Source organism: Hippocampus zosterae, chromosome 14 (assembly GCF_025434085.1).
Source record: "Hippocampus zosterae strain Florida chromosome 14, ASM2543408v3, whole genome shotgun sequence".
NCBI classification, from domain to species: Eukaryota; Metazoa; Chordata; class Actinopteri; order Syngnathiformes; family Syngnathidae; genus Hippocampus; species Hippocampus zosterae.
In genome coordinates, this window is record NC_067464.1 from 2301722 (window position 1) to 2322246 (window position 20525).

Sequence of the window (20525 nt, forward strand, 5' to 3'; positions counted from 1 at the left end):
CTGTACCGACAATAGCCGAGCGGTGAAGTCGACATGTCAACTAATCAGTCGACACAACCAAAAACTCATTTGCTAGCATTAGCCGGTGACTTTTTGCTAGCATAACTTTCAGCATTTTTTTGACTGGCAATTCATCGACCTCAAGCTGTACCGATAATAGCCGAGCGGTGAAGTCGACATGTCAACTAATCAGTCGACACAACCAAAAACTCATTCGCTAGCATTAGCCGGTGACTTTTTGCTAGCATAACTTTCAGCATTCTTTTGACTGGCAATTCATCGACCTCAAGCTGTACCGCTCATAGCGGAGCGGTGAAGTCGACATGTCAACTAATCAGTTCGGACCCCCCCGTAGGTGCTGAACCCATACATGTTGCCGTGCTATCAAAGCCCAAGGTCTACTTGTAAAAGATTACAGCGCGCAGGTAGTGAAAGGATCCATTGGTTATGTAACTTTTCTAAAAAGCAAAGCTACCGCCTCAGAATATCATCCGTTAAGCCAGGTATGTCCAAAGTCCGGCCCGCGGGCCAAATCCGGCCCGCGGTCGAATTTCATCCGGCCCTCGGCCCCTGTCATAAAATCAGTGCCGTCTGGCCCGCAGGTTGGGCGCAATGGAACACGTGTTGCATTGACTGAGGTCTCGTAGACTGGTGAATGATGTTTCATAGAGTACTGCTTCCCTCTAGTGGCTAAATGAGTAATAGCATTCACTAAATGAGTAATAGCATTTAGACACTAGAAGACATCACTCCGTGTTTATATTGACTGATATGTCATATTTCAAATGATCCTTGCAGTTGTGGATATGTGTATTGCTTGTTCATTTCCCCGTTGTTCGAGTCAAAGACTATTGAAAAGTCATGGTGATACATTTTATGTTTCAAATCAATCAATTTGCACTCAGGAGACTTCTGTTTAAGAAAAAGTCAAGTGAATAAGCAGTTGCATGTGATATACCTGTTTCAAATGAACCAAAAGAAATTCTTAAGATTGTTGAAATTAAAATAAAAATGGAAATGTGAAACAGACTGGCTTACTAAAATTTGTTGAACAATATTGTTGTTCAATGTAAAGAATGTCAGCCAAGGTCGGCCCCCCGACATTTTACCACATAAAATCTGGCCCCCTTGGCAAAAAGTTTGGACACCCCTGCGTTAAGCGCACCGCTGGCAATCTTTCCGACTTGTCCGTGATATCTTGTTCAAGTCAGGCGAATAAGAAGAAAGAAGAATGTTTGAGATTAGTGAAAGCGCGACTCCGCTAGGCAATGCGGTTATGGGACTTAAAAGGCAAGTCGATAGTTGCCACCGCGTGTTTGCGCCCAACCAATATTTGCATCGTAACGCGACAGGGAAGACGAGTCAGCTTTGGAAAAAAGAAGCGGAGCGCAAGAAAAATGTTTTCAAAACAAAAGTATTGACAAAAAATGCAAATGGCAAAAGCTGCCTGAGCGCCGGGCGCTGCTGGGGAAGAAAAAAAAAATAATAATACTTTTGGCCAACGACCAGCGGGTGGCAACCGTTGCGGTCAAAAGCGTCTGATTGAGTGCGACAACGGCGAGGGCGCCTGCCAGTGCCTTTGAACCCAGCGGCTGAGAGCCATTTTAGGCCTCGTGTGAACAAGTTCTTTAAATAGCCACAAAAATTGTTCGCCTTGCCAAAAAGTGGAAGGGAAAAAAAGAAAAATTGGACAGTGCTACATTGAGATCTTGCCAAATTATTTGCTCACCCGCCTTGACTCGCATATGGATTTCGGATCCCATTTTTAGTCCAGAGGGTTTAATTTCATTATTTTCTGACATATCGTGACCCACCAAAAAAAAAAAGTTGATACTGGCCACCTGGCTACCAAAATCGGCTGACTTAAGGAGTCAACAATTTGGAACAACCAAGGTCCATAATACCACGTGACGTACAATCCGGTCACCTTTTTTAGTCCAGAGGGTTTAATTTCATCATTTTCTGACATATTGTGACCCACCAAAAAAAAAAAAAAAAAAAAAAAGTTGATACTGGCCACCTGGCTACCAAAATCGGCTGACTTAAGGAGTCACCAATTTGGAACAACCAAGGTCCATAATACCACGTGACGTACAATCCGGTCACCATTTTTAGTCCAGAGGGTTTCATTTCATCATTCTCTGACATATCGTGACCCACCAAAAAAAAAAAAAAAGTTGATACTGGCCACCTGGCTACCAAAATCGGCTGACTTAAGGAGTCAACAATTTGGAACAACCAAGGTCCATAATACCACGTGACGTACAATCCGGTCACCATTTTTAGTCCAGAGGGTTTAATTTCATCATTTTCTGACATATTGTGACCCACCAAAAAAAAAAAAGTTGATACTGGCCACCTGGCTACCAAAATCGGCTGACTTAAGGAGTCAACAATTTGGAACAACCAAGGTCCATAATACCACGTGACGTACAATCCGGTCACCTTTTTTAGTCCAGAGGGTTTAATTTCATTATTTTCTGACATATCGTGACCCACCCAAAAAAAAAAAAGTTGATACTGGCCACCTGGCTACCAAAATCGGCTGACTTAAGGAGTCAACAATTTGGAACAACCAAGGTCCACAATACCACGTGACGTACAATCCGGTCACCTTTTTTAGTCCAGAGGGTTTCATTTCATCATTTTCTGACATATCGTGACCCACCAAAAAAAAAAAAGTTGATACTGGCCACCTGGCTACCAAAATCGGCTTACTTAAGGAGTCAACAATTTGGAACAACCAAGGTCCATAATACCACGTGACGTACAATCCGGTCACCTTTCTTTCAACAAAACAAAGGCCCCCCCAAAACCCTATTTTGTAGGTTAATTAGGCTCCGTTTGATTATTTGGAAGCGTTCCTCCCACTCGCGTGTCTGCTCACGCTTGCTGAAAGTTAATGAGCTCGGTCTTGCCTCCCGTCACTTGAATCAGCCGCTGCCGGCAGTGCTCAGTTTCGCTCGGGTCTCTCGGTCGAGTTTCTGTCTGGCGGCTTCCCTGGCGCGCTCCCACCCGTGTCGAAGCAGCGCTTTTTGTTTTGCCGGGTTTTTGTGGAGTCTCGCTTCAGATTCTCGTCGCGAGACCCAACAGCTACGAGAGAGTCAATTGAAACTCAAGTGTTGATCCGAGAGACCCTTCAACAGCGTCCACTCAAAAGTTTTTAGGGCTGTCCGTAGGGATTTTTTTGTCCGTTTATCCAATAGTAACGTTGGATGGCAGTTTCCGGGCTCTCGAGCTTTACCGGTTCGACTTTTTTTGTTTTTGTTTGTTTGGTTCTCACCTGTGTGGAGATTCGCTCTAATCCCGTCCTGCTGGTGGGTGGTTTATCCGTCTTTTTTTTTGTTTTGTTTCTCGAAGCTATAACAGAGCTAGCAGAGCCGAAAGTGAAACTCGCCAACGAAGCGCAGACCGACAGTAACCGTAACCGGAGAGCCGCTTGCAGTTTTTTGCGCGCTCAGTTTTGATTTTTTTGCCCAATTTAGCGGCGTGTTGGAAGGCAGAGGGCCTGGTTCTCAATCTTTAATTTGGTGTTTGATTGGGGTTAAGGTCCGGTGCCAAGTATTCCGCTGTGGCTCTGGCTAGAAACGAAAGAGGCTTTCCTCAGACAATTGCCACAAAAAAAAAAAAAAAAAAAGACAAGCGCGACTTTAATCAGTGAATGGTTGGCACTCCGTTCTGTCTCGTTCACAGCCAAGCGCCCGTCTTCCTTCCCTTGTGCTTTTTTTACATCCCACTCAAGCTTTTCTTTGATCCTGGCCTTCTGGCGTCTGTTTTGTGGCCAAGATTTTGTGAGTTTGGAAGAGTTTTTAGTTTTGCCAGTCCCTCAGTTGGCGGTTTATGTTGAGTTTCAAGTTCTGACTCGTCTTCCTGGACTCTTAAGACTAATACCATTGGCCGCTTTCGCTCTTCCAGGACGATATTTGACCAAATATTTCAGTCTGGCAGAATTTAATTCGGAGCTAACGGCTAACTTTGGCTCAGACGCTCAAAAATTTGATATTAACATTCTGGTTTTTAAAAAAATCACCCATTTCGTGACTCATAGTAAAGTTCAGAACCCGTAAAGAGATCATCAAATAAAAATTTTATAAAATAGAAGATCATATTTCACCGAAAAAAAACCTCTTTGGTTTATCTTTTTTAAGAATGCTAATTGAGAATTTTAAGGACCAGAATCAAATCAAAGAACCGTAATTCTCCAAATCCAAGAGCAGAAAGGAGACCGCTTTGACAGTCCATCATTCGTCATCGGCTGTGACCACACCCACCGCGGTGAAGCCCTCCCACTTGCATATCCGTCCAGCCGGCCAGCGAAATCGGCTTTCTTCCATTTTAATAATTATTCCATCTTGGGTGTGTGTATTCTGAGCTGCCTCTAAAATGTCATTTTTCCAAAAGTCAACCTGACATTACGGGCGTCATTGAATAAAAAAAAAATAAAATAAAAATTCGCCCGCAGTGGCTTGCGCTAAAATATGAAATCATTGTTGCTTTTATTGCGCGTAACAAAACCACGTTTGCCTCTCTTGTGTAACGTACTTAATAAATGATTGATTCTCCTTCTGTTTGCTCAATACACTCATATCGCTTTGTTTAGCGGAATGCCCCCCCCCCCCCCCGTTGATTTGTTGCGTTCTCTCTCCCAGAGCTTGCAAAGTCAAATAAATCTGATTGTCTGATGCATTAAAGTAATTCATGCGGTTCCCCAGCCTCTCCTTTTTTTTTTGGTTTGTTTGTTTCACAGAAACGACGTGATAGAAAGACAAACATACCCCCCCCACCCCCCAGTTCACCTGAGTTAAGGTGAATTATTAAGTGCAATGGGCGTTAGCGCTACCTGGAGGATAGTTTGTCCTCGGCCATGAAGGGTAATAAAGACGTAAAACTTACGGCGTCTCCTTTTTTTTTTTTTTTTTTTTTTGGTCTTGAACTCTTCCCACTTTTGTCACTTGGCTCTTATTTATCATCAGCACTTTGCTTTTGCTTTTAGCCGATCCTTCTCGGTTATTTTCCATCCGCGGCTGATAAATTGCGTCTAATGCGGCGAGATGGTGCGCGTATGATTATCAGATTGTCAGTTTTAGAGGTCCGTCTGGGAATGTCTGTGCCGCTGTGATTTATGGAAGACGCCCCCGACCGCGGAGGTCAGCAACACAAGAAAGAGGGCGAGAGAGGAAACGCAGTCGATGAGCTTGGGTGGTTCCCAAAAACTGGGGTGCCTCGACGTCCGCGAACCGGAGCTGCGTAGGGGTGAGGGTCGGCGAATTTATTTGCAATAGATTAGGTTGAAACAGTTGAAAAAAAAATAATAAATAAACAAACCAAACCCGCCATTTTCATATTTTCTAATAATAGCACCATGACCAATGTTAAAAATCGGTTGCGCACCTGTTTGGATTCCTAAAAAAAAGTAGATTTAATATTTTTGAAGCTACTGTGCCACTATGTCGTTTCAACATCGACGGTGAACTTTTAAATATTCATTCATTCATTTTTTCATTCATTCATTCATCTTCCGTACCGCTTGATCCTCACTAGGGTCGCGGGGGGTGCTGGAGCCCAACCCAGCCGTCTCCGGGCAGTAGGCGGGGGACACCCTGAATCGGTTGCCAACCAATCGCAGGGCACACAGAGACGAACAACCATTCGCAACCACACTCACACCTAGGGACAATTTAGAGTGTCCAATCAGCCTGCCACGCATGTTTTTGGAATGTGGGAGGAAACCGGAGCACCCGGAGAAAACCCACGCAGGCCCGGGGAGAACATGCAAACTCCACACAGGGAGGCCGGAGCTGGAATCGAACCCGGTACCTGTGCACTGTGAAGCCCACGTGCTAACCACTGGACTACCGGGCCGCCCAACTTTTAAATATCGGACCAAAAAAAAAAACCCCTTTCTTCAATAACAATCAAGCGGGATAGCGGCTTTCGCCGTACGCGCCATCGTTATGTTGAATTAGTTCTTTGGATGATGAAACATTTACCGCCCCCTGGACCCAAAATGTTTGAGCGCCTCCGGCGTCGTTGCCATCACTTGTTGGAGTTGCGGGCGGTGATTTAAGCATGCTTTCAACAAACACGAGGACTCCAAAGATAATCCAGAGGCGCAACGTCAGAATTGATGCCGTGCGATTTCCTTCAGGGGCGCTGCGCTTAAATTTGCAACGGCCTTAATGAGCCTCGCCGAGCTCATTGCAAGGCTCAGCGAAGGTCGATTGAAATCTGACTCTTGCCTGATGCCGGGGGTGGCCTCTATTATTATTCTGTTTTCTTAATACTCATTAAATCTCACAAAGTGGCCAAGTCATTATGTCGGGCCTGATAGCAACCTTCATTTGGAGTTGTAAACATGATGGCGCATATTGACTCCGCCGTATGGGTGGTGGCTATGGAACACACAGTCGGTCATCAATACAGGGCTCGGCCGCTACGGATGACGCTAATGGGCGGAGTAAAACGCAGATAACCAATTAATCAGCGAATTTATTTAAAAAAAATAGTGATAGAGATCATGGATAAAGTCACTTTCTTTTTTTTGGGGTGCCTTAACAGCAATAAGCAGGTGTCAGGCGGAGCATGTCATTGTTTCTCAATATTTTGTCGTTTAGCATTTTGACATCGACAAACAATCATTCACATTCACAATCACAACCGAGGACAATTTAGAGTGAGCAAAAAATTTAAATCAGCCAAAATATTGCCCATTCCAAAACGTTACATTCAGGTATGATCGTTACAAAGCCACCAATGCTCATTTGCAACCACTAGAGGCGCTGTTAAGTCAGTGTCAACGAATTTGTGGTTAGAAAATAAGCTAAAGATGACATCACCAATGAAACGTTGAGCTATGGCAGCATGGAAGCATTACGCTGCTCGATTTGACAGCGCTATTGAAAAGGGAGTTCAGAACATTCAGAGAGAAACCCCTCCATCGTGTTTACAAATAATAATCCGTTCATTAGTATCGGTAATGAACATCAGCTTCTCTGCAGTTTAGGGTGCAGCCATTTTCTTTATTTTTTTTGTGGCATGACACACAGACTGGACATCGACTTTATTGTGGTATGATTCAACGAGCGAGCGGGCGTAAGCGTCTCTTTGCGTGCTTCCTCCCGTCTACAGCCTTTGACACGCATCAGACCGGATTTTTCACGATGAGTAGGCTTCGGCTCACACACGACCTGATCACAATGAGCAGCAAAAAAAAACAAAAAATAAAAAACTAAATGCACGGCTGGGTGGATGAATAGCGATTTGCCCGTGAATGTTTCTTTCCATTCATTTCCGTTCATCTCCACAAGGCAATCTGAGGCGTCCATCGCTAGTGCCTATTTCCTTTTTTAAAAAAAATTGACCCATTTGTAACAAAGCGGGTGACAGTTTTGGTGTCATCGGCTCATTGCAGAGTCAACAATTTAGAAATAATTGACTTACGGCCAATTACGGCGTCTTCCAAGCACTTAACATCAATTATCCCAGAAAGAAAATCATTATTTGACCAATTTGAGTGAGATTTAGAGCCATGCATTGCGGTTCCATCTCAAATTATTTGCCATACTGTTTTCCAAAGTGGGTCATCGGGATGAAATGTAACGGTCCTAAAATGGTTCCGGTCCGACTGGGAGGAAGGAAGTTCAAATCTGCGCGAATGGCCGTGCCGTGGGGTTCCTCAAGGGTTAGTCCTAGGACCACTTTTGTTCAATCTGTGTGTATATATACAGTACATTTCAAGAATTGGTTAAGAGGTTAAAAAAAAAAATGAGACGCCACAAGTGTTTGGACATCAAGCTAAAACGAAATCGGATCCACAAGATCCTTCTTCTTTGATTCTCGGTTGTCGCACAAGTAACGGTGAGGTCCGCAACCCCGAGACATCCACGAGAAACATCTGCCAAAAGCTGCAGATGTCGCAGACTTGCGTCCCCCCGAAGCCCGGGGCTTCCTTTCATCTGCTATAGCGAGACCCACGGATGTTCCCTCGGACGGAGGGGAGGGGACTTGGCTGTGGCTGAATCTTCAGATGGCTATCGCAGTCATGCTATGACAAGAGAATCATACCTATGGATTGATTTTGATTATTATTATTTGCTATTATTTTAGTTTTCAAAGATTTTTTTACTTGTCATAGTAAGTTTACGGCACAAATACAATAGGCGAGAGGTCCCGGGTGGAGGCGGCCCGGTAGTCCAGTGGTTAGCACGTGGGCTTCACAGTGCAGAGGTACCGGGTTCGATTCCAGCTCCGGCCTCCCTGTGTGGAGTTTGCATGTTCTCCCCGTGCCTGCGTGGGTTTTCTCCGGGTGCTCCGGTTTCCTCCCACATTCCAAAAACATGCGTGGCAGGCTGATTGAACACTCTAAATTGTCACTAGGTGTGAATGTGAGGGCGGATGGTTGTTCGTCTCTGTGTGCCCTGCGATTGGCTGGCAACTGATCCAGGGTGTCCCCCGCCTACTGCCCGAAGACGGCTGGGATAGGCTCCAGCACCCCCCGCGACCCTAGTGAGGATTAAGCGGTTCAGAAAATGGATGGATGGAGGTCCCAGGTGATTAGAAATACAACAATAAGTAATACGCAAAAGAGACGGGTGACGCTTAGCCACGTGCTAAGTTTGGCTAATCGTTTTTGTTCATCGTGATTTCAATATCAAGTAAAATCATCCCCATGATTGTTTGTTTGTTTTTTACCCCCCCCCACAATCGCCCAGCCTGCATGTATGAATATGACGATCCAAATCCTCCCTTTTGTTGGAGTTTCTTCTTTCCGCATGGCTCGCTTTTGGGATCTTTCCACCCGACTCCCCCGCCTTCCCACCCTGGGGCGAGACAGTCTTTTTTGGGCATTTGCGGCCCACCGCCATCTGCCGGTATCTGTATAATTCCAGCCCGGCGCATGTCTCCATCACCTGTCGCCCCCCCCCCCCGTCGGCTCGCCTCTGACCTGCGACCTAAGGGAGTCGCGGATGCGCGGCGCAGTTATCGTGACGTAGCAGCTGGCCACCGTCGCCCGCGTTGCGCCTCGCTTGGGCGCACGCGAGTCTGCTGCACAAAGTCAGGAAGGGAATCGTGGTGGGACGCAAAGAGGGGGGGGGGCGAAAGGAGCACAAAGTCCACCTGGACGTGTGTGTGCTGGAAGCGTAGATTGCTGCCGGGTTATCGGCCGCTAATCCTTGAAACGGCACATTTGAATCAATCGCCCCAACGGAAGAAAAAAAAAACCTCCAAATGTTCCAACTGCTTGCCGGCATTCCTGCGATAATTTTTAGCCGTCGTGAACGCCGTCCTTTCTGGATAACGGCGACATCCCTTCAATGGCCGCATCCCGAATCCTTCCTTTGCCGCCTCTTTATAATAGGGGTCCCCAATCTACAGCCCGCGGGCCGCATATGGCCCACCCTCCACATTTTGCGCAGCCCCCTGAACAATACCAGGGATGCATTCTCATTTTTTTTTCAGTCTGAGCCCCCCCGTCCCCCTAAAAAAAATTATATATCCATCCATCCATCAATTTTCTGAACCGCTTAATCCTCACTAGGGTCGCGGGGGGTGCAGGAGCCTATCCCAGCCGTCTTCGGGCAGTAGGGGGGGACACCCTGGATCAGTTGCCAGCCAATCGCAGGGCACACAGAGACGAACAACCATCCACGCTCACATTCACACATAGGGACAATTTAGAGCGTCCAATCAGCCTGCCACGCATGTTTTTGGAATGTGGGAGGAAACCGGAGCACCCGGAGAAAACCCACGCAGGCCCGGGGAGAACATGCAAACTCCACACAGGGAGGCCGGAGCTGGAATCGAACCCGGTACCTCTGCACTGTGAAGCCGACGTGCTAACCACTGGACTACTGGGCCGCCCTCATATAATATATATATTATATATAATCTCCATCCTGTCAAATAAAACGAAATAATGGCAAAAAGATCCAATCAGAGTAAAAATAATTGGTTATTATAATCGTGTTATTAATTTCATTACTAGTGTTATTTTCATTTTCTTTTTTTTTCCGGTCAAGATCTCTGAAAGGGTTAATATTTGGCTTTTGGGAAAACAATAAATGTGTCCACTTTCAAGACAAAATAGGTTGACGGTCATTGGAGGCGAACAATTTCGGGTGCTTTCAAGGACCCCCGGTGCTATTTCCTCCTAAGCGACAGTGGCACAAATAGTTTTCTTCCTGTGAGAAGGATGAAAACGGCCGACATTACGACTGGCTCGCCGTGATCTTTAGTCAAGATGGTGACTCGTGCTTTCCCCTTCGACTCTGTGTCGTTGCCTTCCTCCATCACCCGACTTTATCTACTCATAAGGTCTTTACTCGTTTCCAAGCCCCATAATGGCTCTCCTTATTATTCTTTATCTGGCCTTTAACTTGCTGCGAACTGTGGTGATCATTTTCCTCCCTCCCAAATCGTCCTTCCTAATGTCTCTCGTTTCCTCACACGGCGTACGGATTCTTCCGTCCAGGTGTGCTGCGCGCGTTGTGCTTTCACTTGGTGCGTTTTGATCGTCACATCCTTCATTTCCTGGCCAGCTCATTCCAGGTGATTTCACCCAATTCCGCAGTTTCCGCTTCAGCTCTCCTTCCCATCTTCCCTCACACTAATTGCGTTGTTTTTTTACATTTAGGCGGCACACTCTAACATTTTAAGATGCATCTCGGCTGCCACGAAAGTGTACATTTTTTTTTTTAAAGTACAAAATGATATAATGGCTAAAACTAAAATAAAGTAAAAATACCGTTGTCAATGGCGGACTCTGTTTGTGGGTCTTTATCAACTTCCAAGTTCAGGAGCATCTTAATCATGGATATGAACAGAGGTTGAGATACGACATGCTACTTTTGAGTCATGTGCCAACGGCGATGCTAAGCTAGTAGGGGCAAAGGCGTCAGCGCCAGGGTTACAATCGTTTTGGATTTTTCATGATTTTTATTTCGTTTTGACATTTTTTTTTTAATTTGTTTTTAGCACATGTTGGTTAGAACAAGCAAAAAGGTACTGTGTATAAAATGAAACAACAATTATCAAGTGAATGTTTGACCCTCCTTTGCTGTATGAAAAAAAATGAACTCTGACAAGCTAATTTATGATATTAATTAACAAAGACAAAAACAAAGGACATTTTCAGGATAAAGATATTCTTAATTTTATAACTGTAAGATGTAGATTATTATTGTTCCAAAAAAATTTTTTTTTCAATTTTCATGCTGTATTGTTCGCACAGATTTGCGTATTGACAAACAAATAAACCCCATGAAAATCAGCAAGTGTGGATGATCCGCCTAACACTTTGTTTTGATGATAAATATGGACCGTGAGCACAACATTTTGCCCACCCCGGAGCCAAACAATAAATTCAATGTTTACTTCTGCTCTAAAAAAAAAACAAACCAAAAAAACTTTTTGCACAAAACACCACAGTACAGCCCGATACAAATGTATCACACTGGTGTGAAATGACTTCAGACATGCTCCACGGACCAAAGGCACAGACAGCATTTAAAAAAACAAAACAACAAAAAAAACATGCATAAACACACAAAATTGAACTAAGGGCTTCAGACAGGCCCACAATACGCTGTTTGCCGTCCCTGCGCAGTGCCATTAACGCTGTCGAGACGCCGCCGAACTGTCACCACGCTGCTAATAAACAAGACGGCGGGGTTGAGAGAAAAACACACACACACACACACTTTGAGCTGTTTGCAGTTAAGTGGCGAGCTTGGCTCTGGCCTGAGTTTTGGGGGTAACCCCCCCTCAACCCCCCCGCCCCCTTCCAACTCTTGGGTGCTTACTGGACTGTGGAGTAAATCCCCCTCATCATCCGAAAGAATACGTGAAAAGCAGCAGCAGGCTTGTGAAGCCTCATTAGGCTTAGTAACTCATAGCATTGCACAGCGCCGCGCGTGTTAAGTGTAGATATACAACAGCGTGCGGCCGCGCACACACCTGCGACCGCGCGCAACCACGCACACGAGTTTTTTTTCTGCTGGTGTCTACGGATTAAGATGTCATTTCGTTCAAGGGATTTTCCCCCACGCCCCACCAATAATTTTAATTTTACTAGTGAATGGCTGTCATTAAAAAAGCCTATAATAAGAATAAAAGAATGACTGAATGGAGGGACACGCGTGTGGGAGAAAGTAGTTCCCAGATTCATGCTAAAAGTCCTAATTATTGCATTTTTAAAAAATGGCAGCTATGTGAAAGGTGGCGGGTTAAATCAGAGGTGGGGAGTCGTTTCGGTTTTTATCGCATGCGGCGCCGTACTAAATGCACTTTAATGCAAATCAAATCACCTTAATGCAAAGCATGGGCGATTTAATAAGTAATTTTTTTTTTAATCGCCATGACACGGCCTCTTGTATCCATGAGTGACAAAGAGTTTATATGTCACATTGGGCTTTGACGATGCATGGTGCTGCTTTCTGGTTTTCTCAATTAAAAGCCTCCCGTTGGTACAGAATACCACGGCAAGACTCTTGACTGGGATTAGGTTTGATCAGATTTCCACTCTAGTGGCGCCGACTCCCTGACAAGCTAAAATGAAAAAAAAAAAAAAAATTCACACTCTGATACTGTATTCGACTGAGATCTGAATTTCGGCCTGTTTTACTGCCGCTTCTCCCATCACTAGTTTCACTTCTATCATACGAGGATGCATGAAAATGTCTCAAGGACACGTGCTTGGAATCGAACAGGAAATCTGCCAATGTGGTTTGAAGTGGCCATGTTAGAATTCTGGGAATCATTCTTTGACAAAGGAAATTCTCTCAAATGACTCCCCCCCCCCCCCCCCCCATTAATAGCGAGCATACGAGACAGATGGGCGGCTCTAAATTGTCACGCCATTTAATGTCGGAGGAGCATGGCATGGAAGTTTGATGATCATATTGAGGATTGTCAGGAAGCTTAGAAAAAAAAAAAAAGAGACCCCTGACACCACTTTTATTGAGTGCCGCTATTATTATCTCTGATCACAAGACTTACATAGCATGATGCTTGTCCGGTGAAGTCATTGTGTTGAAGGATTTTTTTTTGGAGGACACAAATTCAGTAACTCCTCATGCACGTCAAACGAACTGTCAACGGTTTGCGTACTTTTGTCGTGCTGTCATGTTAGCATGTCCAAGAAAACTAGCCGGATAGTAAATCATATGGAAATCTGTTGCCAGGAGCCACACTCTTCCTCTCTGGTGGAAAGAAACAGTCTTGCGCTTCCTGAGCAACATTCGCCATCTTGTGGCAAACGCTGTTACTGCAACTTAAAACGACTGCGCTACATTGAAATTTTTATTCCTAAAAATTATTCGAGGAGCAATCCGGCGAAGATGAATTATGAAGTTTTACCACGTGAAAGGGGCTGCTCCTCGCTTTTAATTTTGCCGAACACCCGCATAGTGCGCAGGATTTTGTTGCCAGGAGCCACACTCTTCTTCTCTGGTGGAAAGAAACAGTCTTGCGCTTCCTGAGCAACATTTGCCATCTTGTGGCAAACGCTGTTACTGCAACTTAAAACGACTGCGCTACTTTGAAATTTTTATTCCTAAAAATGATTCGAGGAGCAATCCGGCGAAGATGAATTATAAAGTTTTACCATGTGAAAGGGGCTGCTCCTCGCTTTTAATTTTGCCGAACACCCGCATAGTGCGCAGGATTTTGTTGCCAGGAGCCACACTCTTCTTCTCTGGTGGAAAGAAACAGTCTTGCGCTTCCTGAGCAACATTCGCCATCTTGTGGCAAACGCTGTTACTGCAACTTAAAACGACTCTGCTACATTAAAATTTTTATTCCTACAAATGATTCGAGGAGCAATCCGGCGAAGATGAATTATAAAGTTTTACCACGTGAAAGGGGCTGCTCCTCGCTTTTAATTTTGCTTTCAGAATTCATCTCATAAAACCACCGCCTGAATTATTAATAAGACATCTTCCTTGAAAGGATATTTACCACGTAGCGCACAAACAACAAGCCACCGAGGCGAATACGACGCGCGGTATAGCGAATTAAGAAATGAAGTATGAAATGAAGCCCCTGTGAAGAAGTCCAAGGGTGTATTTCAATAGTATTAACCGTGGGGGGGGGGGGGGGGGGGGGCGGAAGGAGACGGTAAAGAAACACATCCTCGGTGGCAACATAAATTAATTCACGCCACAGCGGCTTAATCACATTTAGCAAATCGGGAAGAAGGTTTCCCGCCCTCCCGCTCCACGCAGAAAAGACGTTAGCGATAAGTGAAAGGTGTTCGGCGAGGCCGCGCTTCAAAGCAAAGATGTTACAAAGATATATCCATTTTTTTCTTTCATCTAAAGCTACAAACTCGCTGGGAAGGTCGATTCTAAACGTGGTTTCATTCACTTGGTGGGGGATGAATAGAGGTTACATGAGCTCTTATATCAAGTATCATCACGTTGCTCAAGTGGGAATTTCGAAAGCCTTACTCTGGGTTTTTTTTTTTCTTTTTCGACCTTCCCCCACCTCGCTTTTTAACACTCGCACGTCCTCCGTGTCAAAAGATAGACAGCAGAGATTTACAGTGAGGGGGTCACACACACTGCTTCTAATTAGCTTAAGTAGAAAGGGCTAGCGATAAAGCGCTCGCAGGCCGGGAACGCATCGTCCCGCGGACGAAAGTGTGTCAAGTGTATTTCTGGAGCACTTTTAAAACAACCAACACTGTTTACAACGTGCTGTACATGATAGCAAAAAAAAATAATTCATACAAGAAAACAATAGATGAAGAAAGAAGACAGTAGGTAGCACTAAAACGGTAGCACAAAAAAAGTCCGACTATAAAAATCAAGTCTTGGGTGCGGAGCGGCGGAGGAGCTCGGACAAGTAAGCGGGACGGATGCCATTTAAAGATTTGAAAACAAAGAATAGGATGTTAAAAAGAACTCCAAAATGTCTCGGGAGCCAACAAGCAATGACTATTGCCCTTGCTAGCTTAATGCTAACCATCGCGAGCTTCACGCTAACACCAACGACGAGAATACACCAATACTCACGGCCTTACGTTCTTTACATGACAAAAGCCCGAGAACAGGCATGCCGTGATGTCCGCAATGCGAGCCCGAAGGCACTTTGGCATCCATTTCAGCAGACAGCAGAGGGCGACATCGGACAAAATGGCCGCCCCCTTCGGCGGATAAAGCTGCGTTATCTTCATATTAATACCTACTGCTATGCCCTCTGCGAAAAATGCCCAGTTGTGTCAGCGGACATGCAAGACATGCTGTGCTGTACTTTGCCACCATCCACCACCCCCCCCCCCCCAAAAAACTGCAAAAAAAGCAAAGCTGAATGAAAAAAAAAAGGCTGATGCATCCAGAATGGGAAAGAGTGATGGTTGTTTCTTTTGCCCTGTGGCTGTGTGCCAGAATCCCGCCGAGCTCAAAAGTCCTCCTTGCAGCTGGGGGAAGCGCTCAGCTGTGTCCCGGGCTCACCCTTTGCCATCTCTTTCCTCTTTCCTCGCCTCCCCCTCTCTCGCTCGCTCGCTTTTACGCCCTCGCCAAGCGACCTCATCGTGACGTGGCGGCGACCGTCATTGACCTCAAATGTGACTAAAGCTCATCTTGAGACCTTCTCATTCTTCTTGTCGACCGGGTGTATATCTTCAAACGTTGTCGATTCAAGACAATAAGATCGCTAAAAAAAAAAAGCTACAGATTTCCAAAAATATATTTAAAAAAATATAATAAATGATGAGCCCAGTGCTTTTGCAACTCATGAAATTGTCGATAATGTTGTCTTACCAGCATGTCGGAACATATTTGGAAGACTTTAAAAAAATTACACGTTTTTAGCAAGCACATTGTTTTTGTTTTTTTGACTGATTTTATGAAAATGACCATAACAAATTATGTTCCGACTGATTTCAATGTATTTATTTATTTTACTTTCAATGATATTGATAATGGTCAATGTGAGCCCGAAGGCACTTTGGCATCTATTTCAGCAGACAGCAGAGGGCGACATTGGACAAAATGGCCGCACCCTTCGGCGGATAAAGCTGCGTTATCTTCATATTAATACCTACTGCTATGCCCTCTGAGAAAAATGCCGAGTTGTGATCAATGATGTCAGATATTTGGCAGGGTAAAATTATGATTAATCTGATAATCATTAAAAATTATATTTTGAATAAAATTTATATATATATATATATATATATATATATATATATATATATATACACACACTGTATATGTTCCTGGATTGCTTTCGGAAGTATTCAACATTTATAGTGGATCCCATCCATAAATTGTGTGCGTGTGGAGCAGGCCACACACACACACACACACACACACACACAAGCACATAAATATTGGTACACACGGCGACAGGAAGCAGACGCTGCACGACTCGGGAGTGTCAATCTATCAGCAACTGTTGCAGTGATTTACTTGGGAGAGGAAACTAAACATTTCATCTTGCGCGCATGCGCGCACACACACACACACACACACGCACACACAGTCAAGACATTGCAGAGACAGCTTGAAGTAATAATAAAAATACAGTAAAGAAAAAGCGGCTTCTGCTGGAGGGGCTTGAGAGTTCAATGCAAAGTGAAGGTATGAAACATGCATGTGGAGGGGCCCGCAGGTTCACCCGGCACTGAAAGGACACCGAGATTGAGTTAAAAAAAAAAAAAAAAAAGGTTTGATCGACCTTAATTTACTGACAAATGTAATTTGTGCGGGTCTGTTGATTGGAAAGGCAAAGCTATAATTCAGTTTTATAAATGGCTACAGGTTAAAAAAAAGTCGACTTTTATTTGACGAGAACATCAGTCGCTCGCCCACATTTCTGATTGGAGCTAAGGGGGCGGGGCCTCGTATTTGGAGCCAATCGGAACATTCCCTCCCGCCCCAGTGGCCGCGGGAGGCAATTGCAGTCCAAATTGTTTGAAAGCAACTCAAGTGAATTCTTAGTTTGTCAATAAAAAAAGACTCTCCCAGTGTTGCAGCGTGACATTCACGGTAAATAATTATTTTTGGAACAACGGGGTTATTTCCTGTGCAGGGTCTGATTTGATGCGAATCGCCGCTTTAAAAAAAAAATCACTATTGCGGTTCGGATGTACTCAATGTGCTAATTAGTGTTGCAATTTCCTGCAGCGCATTGATTTTACTGACATTTAGTGCCCCCCCCCCCTTCGAAGACGGTCAGCTTTGAAAAAGAGCAACAACAATAAACAGTTTGGAGCACAAGCGCGGCAACAAGCGGCACGCTTCCCCGTGTGGTGTCGGTGACGCACGCACCTTGGTGACAAGGGGCTCCGTGTCCTCCAGGATGGAGATGAAGGGGGTCTCCAGGAAATTGGAGAGGAACTCCACCTGGACCAGCTCCTCGCTGGAGCGCGGAAAGGCGAGCACGGCGCTCACCCCGCGCACCGCCAGCTCCTGGCAGGCGCACCGGGACAGCGACGCCGGGTCCCATCCGGCCGGGGAGCGTGCCACCACCTCCAGGCTCAGGTTGTAGGGCAGCAGCGGGAGGCTCCGCGCCGGGTTGCCGCTGCCCAGGGTGGTGGAGGCGGTGGACGAGTCCGACGCGGCGGCGGCGGCGGAGGCGCTCTGGTGCCGGAGGCTAGCTAGGGCGCGGTTGAGCGCGTTCTGTATCCGGGCCGGCTGGCGGGCGGGCAGCAGCGCGCCGAGGCGCACCGTGTGTCCGATCCGGGCGAGGATGTGGCACGAGGCCGGCGGGAGCGGGCACGGCTGCGGCGACGCGAGGGCGCCGAGCAGCAGCAGCAGCAGGACGAGGGGCAGGAGGAAGGGGCGAGTGGCTCTCCCGGGGGCGAGGCGGCGGGTCCAGGGTCCGGAGAGGGGCACCATGCTGCAGCTCCGACACGCGACGCAGGAGGACTGGGCTCCGCTCTGCGGGAGATGGCATAGCTCCCCCCTTGGCTCTCGGCTCCACCGCTTCACCGGGACTTGATGCTGCTCCTTTTTCCTCACCGATTTCCACCGATTTAGTTATTCGTCCACACTCTCGCTCATCCCACGTCTCCCCTCCGTAAAGTTCTTCAAATCAACACACTCCCCCCACCCCCGCTCGAAGCTCGGACTAGCCCGGCTCTGTCTGATGGATTCAGGCACACCAGCTGCGTACGTGCGTGCGTGCGCGCGCACGTGTGCGGGTGTGTGTGTCCTCCCTCCCGCCAATAATGTAACCTCTCACGGAGACTACCCCTTCCTGAATTTTAATGGCAAATTCGATGGGTAACGAAAAGGGTTTTTGTTCATTCACAACCGCACGCAGCCGCCATTTGTACGGAAATTGCAACACAGCGCTCGCTTGTTTTTTGTTTTTTAATACGATATTTATGGGACGTACAATTAAAACGTGGAAAGGGAAAAAAAGTGTCGTCAAGTCTCCACTAGACTTTTTTTTTCGTTGCAGTCGACTGCAATGTGATGAAAGTCGTCATCGCTATTCAGTGATGGTTTTGAACTTGAACTTGAAATGTGAAACGATCAGATCATCGGCGAGCTCTGCGCAAGCCTGACATTGAACCTGTTCATTAGAATCAGGTGTGTTGCAACAGGGAGACTTGGAAAACATGGAGGGCAGCGGCCCTCCAGGACCTGACTTTGACACCAGCATTATTTACCTAATGACCAACAGGTGTGCAGCTATAGGGCACACCTGCAGTGCCACCTGTTGGTGCCAAAGCGAATCATGACAATGCGCAGCTGCAACGTTTTTACGATGGCAACAGATTATTTCAATTTCCAGCATTTCCGTCGGGAAAAACTAAATGTTGACTTGCAAAGTGCAGCTGCCCAAAAAATAAAATAAAATCTTTATACGTTTGGAAATCGATCTTGAAGCCGGCTTGAATTTTCACACACACACACACACACACAGATATTGTTTGCTAAGCCTACTGCACGCGATTGGTTTTACATTCTGTCATATTTCATAGCCAAGTTAAAAAAAATGAATAAACCAGTACTGTGGTACTTTCTGTTATATTTTGTCAAATCAAAAATCTCAGTATGACAGACGGTAGATGATTATTCAAATCATCTTTCGGAAATCATCCGTCTCTGTCCCCATCTTAAGCCTCTCATTCAATTGTTAATTATCGTGGATTTCTAAACGTGTGCCGGCGTGACAAAATTAGCTAATGAGGCAGAAGGTGCGCATATGGTCGCCCACGTGAGCGTCCGAATCAATTCATGGGTTAAGTTGAGCAGCCCTTTTGCGTTTTTGTTGATTGTACATTTTAAAAAAAAGCAACACACACAGAAAACATTTCATGTTTGGCAATACTCCTTCAAGACAAAGTCATGCTAGCAAAGCAGCGCCGCCTTGCATGCTAGCAGTTTCGACCTTGAAATACTCAACGTGTACGTAGCTTTGTTTTATTTTGTCTTTCACAGTAAATTCCAACTGTTTGAAAGAAGCACTTGAGCTGGGCGGGTGTATGGGGGTGGGGGGGGGGGATAACCCTTTTTGGGATTCTGCCAAACTGCCGCTTGCTGTAAAGTTTGCTACCACCTTAGCTAGCGCTCGGATTCAACATCGTCGCTCGCAACGAAAATCAAAACCTCGGCCCATATGTTAAAAAAAAAAAAAAACCCTTCTAAGTCAGATCACTCGCATGAGTTGAGGTGCTATCGTACTTGTCCGCACTGATTGATCCAACGAATGTAAAACCACATACGGTGGTCAGAGGGGTGTTAAAACCGCATCCTTAACAAAAGCCGCTTCCTCTGGAAAATAAAGGGCTGTATTTTCCGGGAGGAAATGAACTGTGTCGTTTCAACGGCGGCTCTCTTTTTGCAAGATAGCAGCCGGCGTCAAAGCAATTGCATGTCGCGCTGCCAGGCGGGACGCCGTAATGCTGATAACCTGTTTGCGTGCCAAAATATTTTGCTGAGATTTATATTGCCACTTCACGACTGGGCGTCTTTTTCTTCCAGTCAGTTTGCAATAAAGCTGAGGTGGAGTGTGTGCATGCTAATTCGGGCCAGGTACAGCACTGGCTCTGTGTGTGTGTGTGTGTGTGTGTGTGTGTCTGTGTGTGTCCTCCCAAGTCATGAAAATGGAACGTGAAGTGTGCACACAGCTGCTGGCGTTTCTTGGGAGGTCCGACAAAGAATGTCAGGCTTTCATCTGTGCGGGTTTTCTTTATGCATGACTTGCCATCTCGGGATTTTCATATACGTATCAAGCTGGAATATTTTTATTTTCATGTATTATTCATTTTCCTGATGAATGGGAGCGCTCATTTCGGTGACAGGCAGCCACAAAATGGCGTCGTGTTTTTATTTTTGTTTTGTTCAATGGTATTTGAATGGGGGTGAGGGGGGGGGTGGATATTGATGTTAGAAAACATAATTGAATAAATAGAAATTTTAAAAAATAACTAATTGGCGAATTAAATTATTTTTAAAAAATACCTAAAATCCTCAAATGCTGATTTTATTTTTTTTATGTTTTATGTGTCTTTATTGTTTTCTTTAATTCAATTTACTGTATCTTGAAAACCCCCCATATGAATTGAT

At 45.5% G+C, this 20525-nt stretch overlaps 1 protein-coding gene across 1 annotated transcript in view; it reads right to left on the bottom strand.

Annotated features, from left to right (window-relative positions):
- Positions 1 to 18055, bottom strand: part of grin3ba (glutamate receptor, ionotropic, N-methyl-D-aspartate 3Ba) — a 79804-nt gene extending 61749 nt beyond the window's left edge. The window contains exon 1 of the mRNA XM_052085512.1: positions 17274 to 18055. Within this exon, the coding sequence (XP_051941472.1) occupies positions 17274 to 17843 (570 nt within the window). The 5' untranslated portion in view covers positions 17844 to 18055. The remainder of the gene's footprint in view (positions 1 to 17273) is intronic.
- Between the last annotated feature and the right edge of the window lie 2470 nt (positions 18056 to 20525).